At 42.9% G+C, this 15,710-nt stretch overlaps 1 protein-coding gene across 1 annotated transcript in view; it reads left to right on the top strand.

The window, feature by feature from the left end:
* Positions 1–15,710, top strand: part of Ogdh (oxoglutarate dehydrogenase Nc73EF) — a 109,352-nt gene that overhangs the window by 3,051 nt on the left and 90,591 nt on the right. The window contains exons 2-3 of the mRNA XM_075684325.1: positions 5,584–5,805; positions 11,091–11,211. Of these exons, the coding sequence (XP_075540440.1) occupies positions 5,584–5,805; positions 11,091–11,211 (343 nt within the window). The remainder of the gene's footprint in view (positions 1–5,583; positions 5,806–11,090; positions 11,212–15,710) is intronic.

The following is a 15,710-nucleotide window of genomic DNA, read 5'->3' as shown; positions in this document are numbered from 1 at the left end:
TCAACCTATAACCTATGGTAATTTTTATCAACTAAAAGTTGTTGACAAGGAAGAAGTTTGTTAGCATGTTTTGTGAAGCACTCTGTCAATACTGTTGGTCTAGCTTGAATTTTAGCGCTCCACCACATCAGCTTTGGTAGGGGGGCTCCTTGGTCCCAGCCCTGTGAGTGACCTGGCAAGCTGGGCGTAGCCTTGCATATGAAATAGGCAACTCTGGTAATCTAATGTGATGACACTTTTTATCCTTTGAGAAAGGCTGCGCTTATCGAGTGTGTACTAACAGCAAAAATTGAAAAGCAAACAGCCAACCGCTTGCCTGAAACATGCATGCTGTCAGCCAGCCATCGGAGACAAGCACTTACATAGGTTTGCCTGCAGAATTCAAGGATGCTCGCCCTACTGCGATAGTTCTGCTCCTGTTTTTGTAGATTCTTTTTTTATTTTAGAGTGAGAAAATGAAAATCGAAGAAAATAAGTGAAACTATCAAGTAGCACGAGCATCCTTACACCTTATGCACAAACTGGATGTTTGCGCCTGTCTCTGGTGATGACTGGCCGACGGTGCAGACTGTACCTTCAGTTATGCTTCGGGCATATGCTGCGCTGTTCAGATTTCAATTTTTTGCTGATAGTACAGCAAACTTGCCCTAAATTTTTGCATATTTCGTTGTAAGCACATTTATTTGATCTTGCATTACAGTGTGAAGAGTAGAAAAAACCCCAGGTACTACGCTGACCAAAGTAAATATTTAATAGTAAAAGGACGTTTCAGCTCCCACGCAAGGGCCTTGTTCACAGGTAAAAAACTAGAAACACCGTTTTACCATTGGAAATCTCCTTTGTCTTGCATTTGGAATTGTCCTGCTCAGAAAGCCTGCATTCTCAACTCCTTGTCAGCCTTTCTGGAAAAACTTGATGAATGCTTGGTTCAGTCAGGCAGGGTTACAACGAAGAGGTAGCAGTTCAGTTATGTCCCATATTACAATTTCTTCAGTGCAGATTGAGTAATTATTTCAGGAAGTGTGTGCAGCAGATATGGTCATTCTGATATTCAATGTCTTTTTTTTTTTTTTCCTTTCTGACCTCCACATTTTACTTGTTCTACTGAAATTATGTTTTGATGACTGCGAGATGGGGCACGTGTGCCCACTTCTCATTGTAAGCGCAGTTGTGCCATTAATATTTTTAGTTCTAATAAAACATAGTTGTGTATGTAGTTCATTCCGTCTTCTTTTCTCTCTGCTTGCATGTATAACAGCTGCACACCTTAAGATAGGACAAAAGAAGGCAGATAAAGGGCAGACATTAACTCGTAGCTAAAGATTATTTGGAGCAGGCAACACTCTTCCTTGCTTCTGTGCTTCTGTATATGTGTGTTGTCTACTTTAAGTAATCTAGCTACGAGTTAGTGCTTGTCAGGTGTCTGCCTTCTTCCAACCCATCTTAAGGTGTGCCGTTGTTAAGCCTTCAAGTATGAAGCAACTATCCCCAAAACACATTCTTTTAGCCTTTTCACTGCCATGAGAAAATTGAAAGAAATTGTTAAAAAGTGTGGAGGTTCTTGAAAACCTGCATATTTTTTTCTTTTTCTCTATAAGGTTTGATACTGGGAATCCCTTTTGCTGCTCTTGTTGAAACAGAGTAGCAAGAGACATTGTGTATTATTTATTTGGGTGTCAAAACTGCATGGCAGTGCAACCATTGTCATGGCGAGTTGACTCTACTCATCAATCGGCAGTTGTGCTGTGCTTTTTTCTCCTTTAACTTTTACTTTACATTCCTTAAAATGGTGTAGCATGCCTTACAGTGCAGTCAATGATTATTACGGGCTCGGCAAACAGGACTCCAAGAGGGCGTCTGTTTCAATGGCCATTGAGAAGTAGGAGTCTATTTTCGTTACAGCTTCAGCTTAGCCATAGTAAATGACTGGGAGCATATCTTTCTGTTGCCCACTTAGTTTTCTCGCATTTGATGTGCATCTAGTAGTTGGACCTAAAGCACCAAATGTGTGTACCAGTAGTTTTAGCGAGCTTCTGCATAGAGCCTCACTCCGAAGACATGGGTCCCGTATCCCTACGTAAAGTAATAGTAGAAATCAACTGTCCAGTTCAGTTTGCCAGGGTGGCAGCCACTGCTTGATACCAGTATCCTAAGTAGTGCTAGAAAGACAAGGACATGCATAACAATAACACTCGGTGCTGACATCCAACTCTTGATTTCGAGATACATGCACATTTTTATATGGACCTCTTGCATATGTCATCCAGGGCATAATATGTCAAAGGTGGCGCATTTACAGGGCACAGCGTTCTAGTTAGACTGGAAGCATAGCGCGCAGAAAAACGAACCACAAAGACCAGACAGGACGAGCGCTCGTCCTGTCTGGTCTTTGTGGTTCGTTTTTCTGCTCGCTATGCTTCCAGTGTAACCATGTTTTACCAACCAGCCCAAGCCTATACTCTTCTGAACAGCGATCTAAATGCAATAATCTGCCTGCATGACGGCTGGCACTTTTTGCGCCACCGGTGAGCGTTGGATGATTGCTGGTGGGTCAAACGCGTTCAAAGTGCATCACAGAGGCTCTTGCTTTCATCGTATAGCACCCACCGGTGATGTAAGAAACACCGGCCACCAAGTTCGATGAGTATCATGTTTCAGTTGCTGAGCACTGTGCATGACGATTAAAGAAAGACAGTTTCAATACTAATTGTGCTAGGGGATTTACACACTTGTCCACTAAGTTTTGAATATTAGCTGCGTCGACTAACTCATGTTTTGGCCGCTTTCCGGCTTTGCCCATCGCACTGCACTGGTGAAACATAGCATGTACACCCACACTCATTGCAATCAGTCGCAACCCAACTGCTGGAAGGTTGTTTACATCGTTGTGGTTACGTTTTTGCAGCCATATATTCGGGCAGTGTCCCATTTGTTCTGCGTAGAATCTATTGTACGACAATGGTATATGGAACACACTTCACACATTGAACAAATTTATTCTTATGCTTTTTCTCGCACTTTTGTTTGTAAGTAACATTTGGATTGGTATTTTTTCACAGCCTTACCAGCTCATTTCGTGCTAAAAGGACAACTTGGATCCCCTCAAGCAGTAAGAAAGCGAAAAAAATAAATATTTCAAAATGCTGCAGTGGCTAGACGCACATTCCCAGCACAAAAGTGCTCAATGCTGCTAAATGTTACTGGGAGCTACTTGCTGCATGTTAAGATGTAACATTCGAGTTCAAACATCACGAGTAACTGTTTCTTGAAAACAAATTTGATGTTCCCACTCGTATTGCTTGCAACTATGCATTTGAGTGCTGGGCAATCTTCTTGAAGTTGTGCAATCGCATATGAATATAAGGAGCCACAGCAACGCTTTTTTTTGTCTGTCGGGTTTGGGAGTGCCATATATTTCAAACGTGACCTTTTAAGAATTTCCAAAGTGGCCTTGGTCAAACTGGGATAGCTGAAGTGTAAACCTCTAAAAAATTTACTTAACTAGCTGCGCAAGGCACCGAAAAAAAAAAGGTTGTGCGGCATATTTAGGGCGGGTAAGTATATTGTTTTTGTTCCTATTGCTTCGTGCACCCGTTGTTTGACAAATAGCTAAAAGTGCACGTCATGCCGGCTTTTTTAGACAGAAGTGCCAAATCCCTGTTATTGCGTCTGGAGCGCTTCGCTTTGTGAGCACGCAGCTAGGGAAGACTGCCGTGCATTGGAATGGACTACAGCACTGACCCAGGATGCTGGTGGCTACATTGTTCTAATAGTATGAGCATGGTGAGGGTATCGCTCAGCTTCACAGTAAAAATAATTTCGTTGCACTACTGAGATATGAATTCTCCTGGCTCTACGCAAGTATCAAGAAGGCAAGTTACGTCTGCTGTTGCAGCTGCTTCCAGTTTCTCTAGAAATTGGCTTTTGGTAGTGCTAATTGAGTGCCCTCAAAAGGGGACCTGCAGAGATATAAGGTCCATGAGGATCTGTGAAGACATCTTTTTAGGTTTTGCCACGACCTTTGCTCCCCACCGTGCACATTCCTTTCTGGCAGCATAGGAGTTACGTGCTGCCAAGATGCACCCACCCACAACTAACTAGGTGTCTATTGTCAGGTGCAGGAGCTGTCTTTTCCTAAAGTTGTTGGTTCAGTGCTTGGACTGTTTTTTTTTCTTGCAACAGTTGGCAATGTGCCCCTTTCCAGTTTAAAGGCTCCACTTCAGTTTTGTTTGCAGCGGTCTACAAGGTGTTCCATGGCACACTGCTGTTAATGAAGGGCGATAATAATTTTACTATCATTTCTAGTCTTTTTGGGCCTTTATCAGAAATTTGTGACATATATTGCCTACCTGTGTGCTTGCAAAGTGTGACACATGGCAATATTACATTTGAGAGAAAGAATTGAAAAGTTCTTTCGTGCATGTGGACAGGTTAATGTCATTGTGAGCAGCTGAAATTCCTTTCACATCTGTTTTGAGTGGAGGGCATAATTTCTGCTTCAGCAACTGCTTTTGCTGCACAATGTGAGTAATGGCTGAAATTTCTTGTGATAGTTTGCTTAGATTTGAACAAGATTGTTGTGGTTTTATATGCTGCCTGCAGATGATTAAATTCATGTAAAGTTGAATCTTATACCCTTGGTGGAATCTATTGTTTACACCACTATTAGCAATGTGTGTGCATAAGGATCTCCGTACTATGTGTGATGTGATGTGTGTGCGTGTTTGGGGGGGGGGGGCATCACACATCATCATGACTAAATCTGACATGTAGTATTGGGAAGTTCTGTTTAGTTTTCATTGTGAATGAAAATTTTCCCTTGCACATTATAAGAAACTAAAGTGCCTCACATCTTGCTTGCTACTTTGGTTCATTGCTTTCATTGTCAGGGTAACAAGGATTTGCATTAGCCTGTCATATGTCATTTATCAGCCAGCCGCCCATTTGGGTGTGCATTCACTTCCACTTGCAGATTGTTTTCTTGTTTAGGCTATATGAATTGGCCCATTTTATCCATTTTCATCTTCGATTGTTGTTTCTCTATATATATTGAACTATTTGGCCATGTTCAGTTTGCTATTAAACGTGAAGCATTTCTTGCTAGTCATGACTGATTCAATTAGGAAAATTTTAATGTTTGGACACACTTTCATGTTTTGCCTGTTTGACCATTATGCATTGACACCTCTATACGAAAAAGTATATTCAGTACTGCTATGATATTCAAAGCCGATTTCTTTCAAATACTTGCGTTCTGTTCAAACAGAATTTGCCTATTGTAGCACATCTCTAAATTCTATTCAATTTCATCTCCAATTTCCTTAGATGGTTCTGGCTAGTGCACTTGTTTTCCTAATTCTTTTAATCAAAGAAGCATGTTTAGCCTTTTCTTTGCAACAGTGTTCATTGTACCTTGAAATGAACTCTCATGAACAATGTTGAGCAATTAGGACAATAAATAACGCCTAAAAGAAGCCATTCAAATTATTTGTCCATGTAACAATGTAAAGGAACAAAGGGCTAATGTTGGTATGACCTAGCGTGGTTGACAAAACCTTGTTTCTGTAATCTTCTTTCATGCAGTCATGGGATGTCTTTTTCCGGGCTGCCGCGGCTGGGCTAGGCCCGGGCGAGGCCTACAGCTCTCCCCCTGCCCTGGCTTCAGCCATGTCAACAGTGGCCGTGCCTCGGGTAGCTCCTGCAACAATGCCGGCACCCAGCCCGTCCAAACTTCCGAGCACACAGGTGGCGCCGAGGGACATCGATGATCACCTTTCTGTTCAAGCGATCATTCGGTCCTACCAGGTGATGCCACTTCCTCGCGTAGAAGGGAACCTAGTTCCTTTGCGCAATGTCCACGAGGAGAATGAGGGGGGGAAATGAGATGCTGCCTAAGGGAGCGATAGCTCACTTCCCTCTACTTGCAGTTTTCGCCATGAGGGCCTTGGGTTTGGCTGTTCTGTTGCTTTAGGTTGTTGCAAGGCATGTGCCTACTTCTAACTCCACCATCTTTGACTTCAGCACTGCACGGAAGGTAATAGAAGACGACAATGCACCGATGCTCTATCCATCCCTCCTTTTTTCTTTGCGCTGCTCGAGTCAAAGATGAATTCTTACCAGCTTGCTCAAATGTCGATCTTTCTAAAATTGTAGCACGTAGTGCCTGCAGTTCCACATTCCCTACCATCCTCACAGCAGCATTGGCTGACGCTCACACTACACACATAGATACAAAGGTAAAGGCAAGGGGAGACCTGCTGGCATAACTGAATTGGCACGTCAACGGACAGGATTTTCTGAGGTTGTGGGTTCAATTTCCACTGGCCTTTACTTTGACATTCTTGTGCTTTGTCTTTGATGCAAGCACAAATATAATATCTATGTTAACCTACAGCTTAATATTTCCCTCTGTTTTCTTTGCTTCCTGATAATCAGCCCCCTTTGTAGTTTGCCTTGTCTCTTGCGTACATGCAATGTGCGAGCATTTTTTTTTTTCTGGTCTTTATTGTTTTACATCATTATGGGACAGTAAAACGATGTGTTAAGGCAAGGGATGTAGTAAAGAACATTTGCGTGATGGAAGTGGCCGACAACTACACTTTCTTCTTGCTCACATGTATGGAAGCATGGCACTACAACCAACCAAGGTGTCAAGGAGTAAGACTGGCACTTAATATTGAATGGATTCCAAGGAGTTGTTGTCATTTGTCTTGCTCATTTGAAATAATGGTTCTCTTCATCTATCAATGCAGCAGACAGTGTAGTGATGAAACTGCCAGTGTGATTGAAAGTATCGTGCTTCTACAGCAAGTTTTGTTAACTTGTCTTCAGTCCATTCATGGCGGCACAAACTCTTCTCTGCTTTTGCATAAGCACGTGTGAAGACAATAGGTTGGCTGGCATTGCAAGTACAACAGCTTTAACACCTGGCAACTGGTTGCATCAGCACACTGGCTACATTGCCTTGATGGATAAGGAAAGGCACGTTACAGGGTGATCATTTTTAAGTATAACAGAATTTTTAAAAATTGCCTATTGCAGATTACATAATTCTATTTCTTGAGCTGTATTATTCAAAGAGGCAGACATTACAGGCATACTCATACACATACTCAACTAATTAACAAAAGTTCACTAATTATCTTCTTAATTACTTTAGGCACATGTTGCAATTTACGAAATGCAGCCAGTAAGCTTGCAATGCGTACCCGCTCAGAATGAATTTCCAGAACGACTCCACTTTATAGATATGCACCATCAGTCACCATAAAATTGCACTATTGTTCCACTTACTTTTTAAAGAAAATGCTCTTTTATGCATTGAAGCACAAAAGTAACTGGAACGCCCGTGTATTTCGTCCCACACTTCGGGAAATACCTCGAAACTGGTGTGATCCTGGAAATTCATTTCAAGTGGGTATGTCTGGCAAACTGACAGGCTCCAATTCATAAATTGCGATATGTGGTGTAATGTAATTAGGACGTTCATTAGTGCATTTCTGTTAATTAGTTTAATATATGTTTCGATTTCTCATGCTTCACTGAAGGGAGCTTACTGTGCATGGCTGTGTTGAAATGCCTGTGCCCCTGATACTATGTGTACTTAGTATCTGTTAGCAGCATTCATATACGACTGAATATTTCGTAGTAATATTTAAATTCTGCTGTCACTGCTGTTAGCCACTGAACAGCATTCAAAATATGCCGAATAGTCTATCTGCTGAAAGATAGCAGACTATAGCAGACCTTATTTGTAGCTAAAGAAGACATGAAATCATATAGACCTAACAGAATGTCTGCTAAAATTGCAACGCTGTTTAGACATTGTAGCCTTATGAGAATAAAGCTAACCTTTCTTAGTTAATTTGTTATTCTTAAAATTTTTACTTTCCCCACACCCTCAGCTGAGCTTTAGAAATCCTTTGGTGATCATGTCAGTAGTTTAACAAGCCACGTCTGTTTTGTCGAATTTTTGTAACTTGACCGAGTTCACATTGGCTTTACACATGCCCTAGACTCATAATGATGAAACCTGTGATAGCAGGTTCCCAAGGTTCCTCTCATTTTCTGCCAAAAATGCGTTTCAGGGGGAACGTAATGTAACCTTGTTGCTAAACACCTTACAGTGCTTGTAGGATTGTGTTTAATAGTGTTGACGACTCCTGTGGCGTAGCTTGCACTTGACCTCACACAAGCTACGGCCACAAGGAGTTCGACTTTCATTGTCGGTGTAGTCCTTGGTCTCATGCTTGTCACCTATAGCTGTAACCCCAAACCATCATGTAGTAATTGTTCTGATACTGCAAATTTTGAAATGAGTTGCGTATAAAAGCTGAGAATAGAGGACCCGCCAGTGTAGCTTGGTGGCTATGGCATTGTCCTGCTGAGCTCAAGGTCACAGGTTCAATCTTGGCCGTAACAACCATGTTTTGATGGGGGCGAAATGGAAAAATGCTTGTGTACTTAGATTTGGATGTACATTAAAGAATCTCAGCTGGTCAAAATTAATTCGGAGTCCCACGCTGCAGCATGCCTCATAATCATATCGTGGTTTTGGCACAATTTGAAAATTTTTTTTTTAGAATAGAGAGTATGAAGAGGCTGGTGCAACTTCGTAAAGGGTGTGAGTGTAGCTTTCTGTACATCACTCAGCCTAGGTGTCTTGCTGCACCAGCAGATGTAGCGATGCTGGGCTGGAATAATGCAACGATCCTATTTCATTGCTATTTTGTTTTGTGCTTCATCAGTGGCCCTAGCAGCATTCGACCCACGCTATCACCAGGATTGGCCGGTCATGTATGGTGAACAGTAGCACAGGAATGGAATTAAGTGAAAGGGATTCTTGCATTATACTCTGCCTGTTTTCAAAAGATTACCTAGGTGTTCTGTTGCTGGACTCTGTGATGGTAGCTGCAGCTCCACACATTCTTCACAGCATGGGTTCTACAATGCCGAGTGCCTTTTCATGGCCTTCAGCCAGCGTTTGTCTTGCACACTCAGTTGCCTGGATGCAGTTGAATAGATGTGCTATCAGCATTAAAACTTGGCAGGGTACTGGACCAGCGAAAAAACTTAGCATCCATTCAGTTGCATTCAACAGCAGTGTTTGCGCACCAACAGTCATGCTGAAACTGAGCAGGAATGGCACTTTTGCATGGAACCTGTATTTCGCATTCTTTTGATGGTGAGTATACATGCCTTTTCAGAAGTAGTAGGCGGGCCACCAGAGTTAATTCCGGTCGATATAGCAGTGCGCCAGTTGCGCCATCTGGCACGCAAATGCTTATGTACTAAAACACGGAACACGAGAACGATAAATCATTCTTGGGTTTCGGAGGTCTAGGGCTCCAAGAGTGCCACAGGTGGTCTAGCTGTAAATGTGGTTCCACACAAAGCAGCCTTAACCAAAGGTGCTCTCTTCTGCTTCTTGCGTCTCTACTGCTGCAAAATAGTGCACTGCCAAAATGAGGGCAGGCAGCTCCCAGGTTTAATAGTTGTTGCGCCTAAAAATAATAGACTTGGCGGGATTTGCTTGCATCACAGTTATAAAATGTCTTCTTTTGTCATATGCGTTGGTTTTTATCTATATTATCGCAGTGTTGTGCCCAAAGCTAGATGAAAGATGTGAAAGGATAAACACCCGCTTCTTTTATGGTCTGTCCTTTCACATGCTTTGTCTAGCTTTGTACAAAATACCACATGATAATGGATCACTACAACTAACTTTCCCAAACATGTACATCAGTTTGGTTTTGCTCCACTAATGCTACAAAACCAATATGTTACTGGTCAAGGGCTGCATTGCTGTGAATAGTGCAAGTCCCAAAGTACTCCCGCAGTGCTTTCCTACACAGCCCTTTCGCTGCTTTCCTCGGGGATCTGACTTTAGCATTTGCGGCTCTCTTGGATGTGAAGAAACGTGCTCTATGCCTGTTCTTGGTCCTCACACATTGCTTTATGCCCACGGATAAGGTTGCAACTGAAAATGAGCGCAGCCTTAGTACTTGGTAGGAAGCAGTACTTTCTGTGTGTATACTACAGCTCAAGAAACGTCAAACTCGGATGGTGCTGCTGACCGGTGGTGTCTGACTGGTTTTGTTTTTATTTGCTTAATTTTTGGCATGTGCTCTGCAATGCAGCATGTTCCTTTGTTTCTCATTTTCTGTTCTGCCTTCCCGTTGTGCCAGCTTTCTTTTTTTTTATTTCTACCAGAACAAATTGAACCTCATCCTTCTTTGTATAGCCGTAACCTCTTACATGTAGCCCATTATGACGTGTGCCTAGTTGGATCATTCATGGCAGCTCGTTTAAATATTTCTCGCATTGAAAACTCGACGGCATAGGCCATCGCGTCATTCAAAAGAATGCCATGTGTCAAGCAATCGTATAACCACACTTGTGAAGTTCGGCTGCACTGGTGTACATTGTTTCATGATAAATTTGTTTGATTACCTCAGGAGCAGACACTGTGTGATGAACAACCAAATCTCCAGTCTTGGTTTTTAGTGCCTTTTGACTTGCTGCAATGCAAGGCTAAATAACACTAGCGTTTCGATTCAGGTCCTGCTATGAGGTGTTGCGCACCCGGTTGAAAATATTGCATTGTGTTACACATTTAATTAGCATCAAGATAAGCATTATTCAGGTACATACTGAGCATAATGTTAATTTTGACTAAGTTTAGCCAGTGCAGAGTACTGAGAAACTGCTGAGAATATCATTAAATGGAAGGAGTGAATTGTGGAGTCAGTCTGTATCAAATTGAAAGGAAGGTAAACAAAGGAATTGGTTAGAAAGAAAGATAAAAAAATAAACAATAATAATGACAAATGTTTTTCACCTCACACAGTTGGTACATGCTCTAAATAGTATTGCGATGCTAGCACCTAAACCTTAAAATGTGGAGGACAAAGTTGTTGCTGTCAAAGTGGAAGTTTTCGTTCTGCTTAAACCCCAACATCTGTAGGTTGGCAACACTTGTTGAGGAGAAAGTAGTGTTTCAGCTAGGCTCCGATTTGCGTGACCACCACGTGCCTGCTCTGCTAGCTGGAGCGTGGCATTGTGAACTGTATTCTGTGTGTTGTGCTCAGGTGAGGGGACACCTGGCTGCCTCGCTCGACCCTCTTGGAATCGTCAACCCCAGCTCACACTCGCCCCTAAATCGAGAGCAGCTGCATTCGCCCGAGGTGGTGCTTCGAAATTACAAGCTAGGTACGGCCAAGTCTTGTACCCTTGTGGGCTCGCTAACACTAACCCGACATCATCCAGAGTCGCAGGTAGTGACCGAGGCAGATGCACACTTTGCTCTTGCAGTAATTGCTTAGGTGGGCTATGTTTTACTTCAGCTATACCGAATGGAGACTAAGTGCTCAGTTGCCTCCATCTAGCCTAGGATCAAATTCATGTTGCTAGTGTCCAGTCACTACCTATCCATCATCTTTGTGGCTAGGAGGAGAAGGATGAAAAGGAAGGAAGGAAAGGCAGGGAAGTCAGCGAGACTGTCCGGTTTGCTTCCATACACAGGGGTAGGGGCTTAAGGGAAGAAAAGAAAGGAGTGGTATGGAAGAAGGTACTATCGGCATGAGTGCATGCGGATGCCCATAACTTCACGCCTGTAATCGCTCACTGAGGCCAGTCGCTGTCATGAAATGTAGCAGTGCCCGCATCGCTTTGTAAGCCTGCAACGCATGGGGCCATGGTCAGTGAATCTTAGTCTCTAAAAATGGTCTGTTATCGAAACGGTTTAACACCCTCTGAAGAATGTCGCATTTGTTGTCATAGAGATCACAAAAACACAACACGTGCTCACTCGTCTCTTCACAGTTGCACGAGTCACAGATTAGTGTGTTGGACATTCCAATAAGGAATGAGTAGGCTTTCGTAGAAGCCACCCCTAACCAGAGATGGCACAGTAAAGTTGCATCACAATGGGAGAAGTTCGATGGAATCTGCAGCTTCAATGTGGGATCCAACCGGTGGAGACAGCAGTTGGAGAAAATAAGGGTGTTCCACAAAGCTTCAGTCTTGGTTTGAGCAAGCAAACGAAGACCCCTCGCAGCATCTGTCCTTGATAAGGGTATAGGAAGTGTCAGGGTTTCTTTATGGGCTGGCTGGGCGGCATCATCAGCAAAGCCATTTCCGACGATGCCACAGTGCCCCGGAAGCCATTGGGAGATGTCATGTCCGTTTATGAGTGCTTGATGGAGAACCTCTCTGGTCTCAAACACCAGTTGGTCGTGGGTCTTGCGTCGTAAGGTTGACTGCATACTCTGAAGGGCTGCCTTTGAATCACAAAAAACGACCCACTTTCGAGGTTTGGCTTGTGCAATGTAATTAACAGCGGTACGTAGAGCAGCAAGTTCTGCTGCCGTAGAGGTCGTTATATGGGACACTTTGAAAGCAATTGTAATTTGTGAGGGCGGGATGATAACAGCGCTTGTGGAGCTGGTGGTGGCTGAGACAGATCCATCGGTGTAAATGTGCGTTCTTTGTTCATACGCCTCGTTCAGTAATGACAGTGTGAACTGACGTAGAGCCACTGTTGAATGACGGGTCTTATCTCATTTCCGGAATCGTGAGGCGTACTTTTGGTTGTCTTAGGAACCACAGGGTTAACAGTGGTCTTGCTGCTGGTGAAAGCCCGACGGGAGGTAGCCTTGATGTGTCGCAACAAGTTTAGAAAATGTGGCTTGAGGTCTTTGTGCTGGCAAGGCAGCAATATAATGACTAGGTACGCGACACAGATGTCGAATGTGTGCTTTAAGGCTGTCAATCGTTATATATGTTGGAACCAAGTAGTCTCTAGCAATCATGATTGTTGCATGAGTCGAAGCGCATCGTGGTAATCCAAGACATCTCCACAGAGCCTGGCCTTGCAAATTTTCGAGGGTACGAATGTTTGCTTTACATGTGTTCGCCAGAACCAGCAAGCTGTACCATAAAAAGCCCAGAAACAGTGCTCTGTACAGCTGTAGCATGGACCGTACCGATGGGCCCCAAGTTTTTCTGTCCAGGAACCTCAGTATATGCACAATCGAAATTAGTCGCCGTTTTGTGTAGATGCAGTGGGGGCTCCGCGAAAGGCCTCAGTCAATAATCACACCTAAAAGGCGGTGAGACTTCTGGTATTTGATAGCCTGGCCATTGAGAGAAACATGGTACGGTGCCATGGGTTTGCGCGTAAACGTGATTAACGCACATTTTTTGATGGACACTCTAAGGCCTGTTTGCGGAGATACAAACAGGTTAGGGTGGCTGCCCGCTGAATTCTTGCGCGCACTTGAAGACTAGTCGCTGCATGAGACCAAAGACAAATATCATCAGCGTACATTGATAGGTGAATTGTCTTGGGTAATATTTCAGGAAGGCCAACCATAGCTAGGTTCGTGGCAAGTTCTGTTAGGAAAGGTGCTGTGAGGATGTTTCAGCCTTGAAGTTGTCTGTTCCTAGCGTTTCATGGAAATGATAACTCAGCTCTGGTCTGCATATTACAAATGCGCACTTATTTTGTTTAGGATACGCTGCTGTTATGTTCATTGAATAGCTGCCTCCTGGGCAGGCGAGGCCTGGACATCTCTCTGCGAGGTTTCATTCACTGTACATCAACTGAACACTCACCTCCTTGTATGATTTCAAGGAAAAATGACTTTCTTTCTGTCCTTTTGAGTACACTCTTTATCTCATCTCTGCCTGAGGTTGGTTGAACACCACAAGTGGACCTCTTGTCCACAATTTCATTGTGCATACCTCTTGTATACTGCTCTCCCTTTACAACATGGACCTGCTATGAAGTGCATGCTTCTGTTGAGTGGTTTTGTTTCCTTTTTTTTCATGGTTCTATTACCACTCTTCATTCTGTTGTGCATGTTTGCTGTTCCGTTTTTGTATTAACTGGTTCTTTGGTTTTCTTTCTATTCTTTCTCTTTTCCACCACCGGACATGGCCCTGTGAATTACAATTTTGACTTCCAGCCAGTCATGCTTTGATAGTGGTCAACGGTAAACTGGGGGAGACTGCTCTTCAGCCATTCATGAGGGGCCACATTGTACTTTTTTTTTGTCTTTGTGCCTGATCTGGCCATCTTCACCACTCAGACGACTCAGAGATTGGCCAATGATGTGTTAGCCAATCATTGGTTTGCAGTACTGACAAACTGCATTCTAACCACCCTGGTGCCTCAGTAGCTGTCGTCTTCTGCTGCTGTGTGTATGGTCACGGTTCTCATCTCCTGCTGCCATAGTTGCATTATATCTGCATTCCAGTAGGAGTGGAGTACAAGAATCACGTGTGTTGAATTTCAACATACTGTTCTAGGAAGGCCGTTGTGGTCAAAACTAGTTCATAACCATACACTGTTGAGCCCCTTATATCTCAAGTGTGGCTTTAGGACATTGAAACTTCAGTCAGTCAGTCTATCGATCAACCTGTTACAATCGGTCTATAATCAACCAATCACTCAATAAGATAAGAAAAAGCAACCTTGCTCATATGAACCTGGCATTGTTTTTTACTTTGTCGGTTGCCCCTGCTGTGCTTTCTTTCCCCGCGCCCTCCGTCTACAGATTCGGGGTCACTTCTATGCGACCCTTGATCCCCTGGGCATCACTGTGGCCAAAGTTGATCCGATGGAAATCCTTCTCACCAACCACAATCTTGGTAAGGCAGTGGGCCTTGTGGTGTTGTCTGGCTTTGGTTAAACAGATATTCATGTTGTTTTTGTAGCCATTTATTTGTTGGAGCTATGTTCTATACTTTCTTCGTAGAGCCTTTGTCTAGCCTGGTTTTTATTTTGTTGTTCCAACAGTTGATGACAGGCCATTGAGTTGAGGGCTTTGCCGTCTGTCTTTCACAGTTTGAAGTAGCCATTCATTTGAGTTTTGAACGGGAATAACCAGCTAAATAGACAACGTACTTAGGTATAGAAGCTAACAGGATGAAGCTGGACTTGAGTTTTGCTTATATTTTATCTTTGCATCATAAAAATACAATTTATTCTATCTGGTAATACCCCACTATAGCTTTCAGAGTTATTGAGGAACTTACTTTCCTTAACCCCCCCCCCCTCCTCTCCTACATTTATGGTCCAACCTTGTTGTAGATGAAGGGCCTTTGCACATGGCCTTTTCCGAGCAGTAACACTTTATCATGCTTACTAAAAAACATATACAGGCACTTTGGGACCCTTGTCTGTATACCATTTTTTGTAACAAATTGTTATGAACGAATAATAAACTGAAACTGAAACCAGAAAATTGATATTGTTCATGGATGTTTGATTAAGGAGGACAGATGTTATTCATTTTATATGTGGCATATCAAAGATGTAGGACAAAACTGTCCATCATCTGTGGAACATATCATGCATGCTCATTCCTGTTTTTGAGCTACACTTTATGTTGTTCAGTAATCATAATTTGTTTAGATTACAAGGAGTAGTGAAAGATAATACCATATATTGGTGTATCTATTCTCTGCTAAGTTGAGCAGGGATCTGGTTTTAAGTGGGCATTGTTAAAGATTGTCTACCTGAGCATGCTGGACGCTGTGGTTTTGCACATTTTTGTCTGAATGCATGCAATAGTCTGTTTTAGTTATTGTTTTGTGCCATCTACTGAGCCTGTGCACTGTGCAAAATGTAAAATTACATTTGTAAAAGTGAGAGTAAAATGTATTCCTGTGAGTCACTGCAGCTTTATGTTTTTTCTGACTTC

This window comes from Dermacentor variabilis, chromosome 1 (genome assembly GCF_050947875.1).
Source record: "Dermacentor variabilis isolate Ectoservices chromosome 1, ASM5094787v1, whole genome shotgun sequence".
In the NCBI taxonomy this organism is placed as follows: domain Eukaryota; kingdom Metazoa; phylum Arthropoda; class Arachnida; order Ixodida; family Ixodidae; genus Dermacentor; species Dermacentor variabilis.
This window is presented reverse-complemented; position numbering and strand designations above follow the sequence as displayed.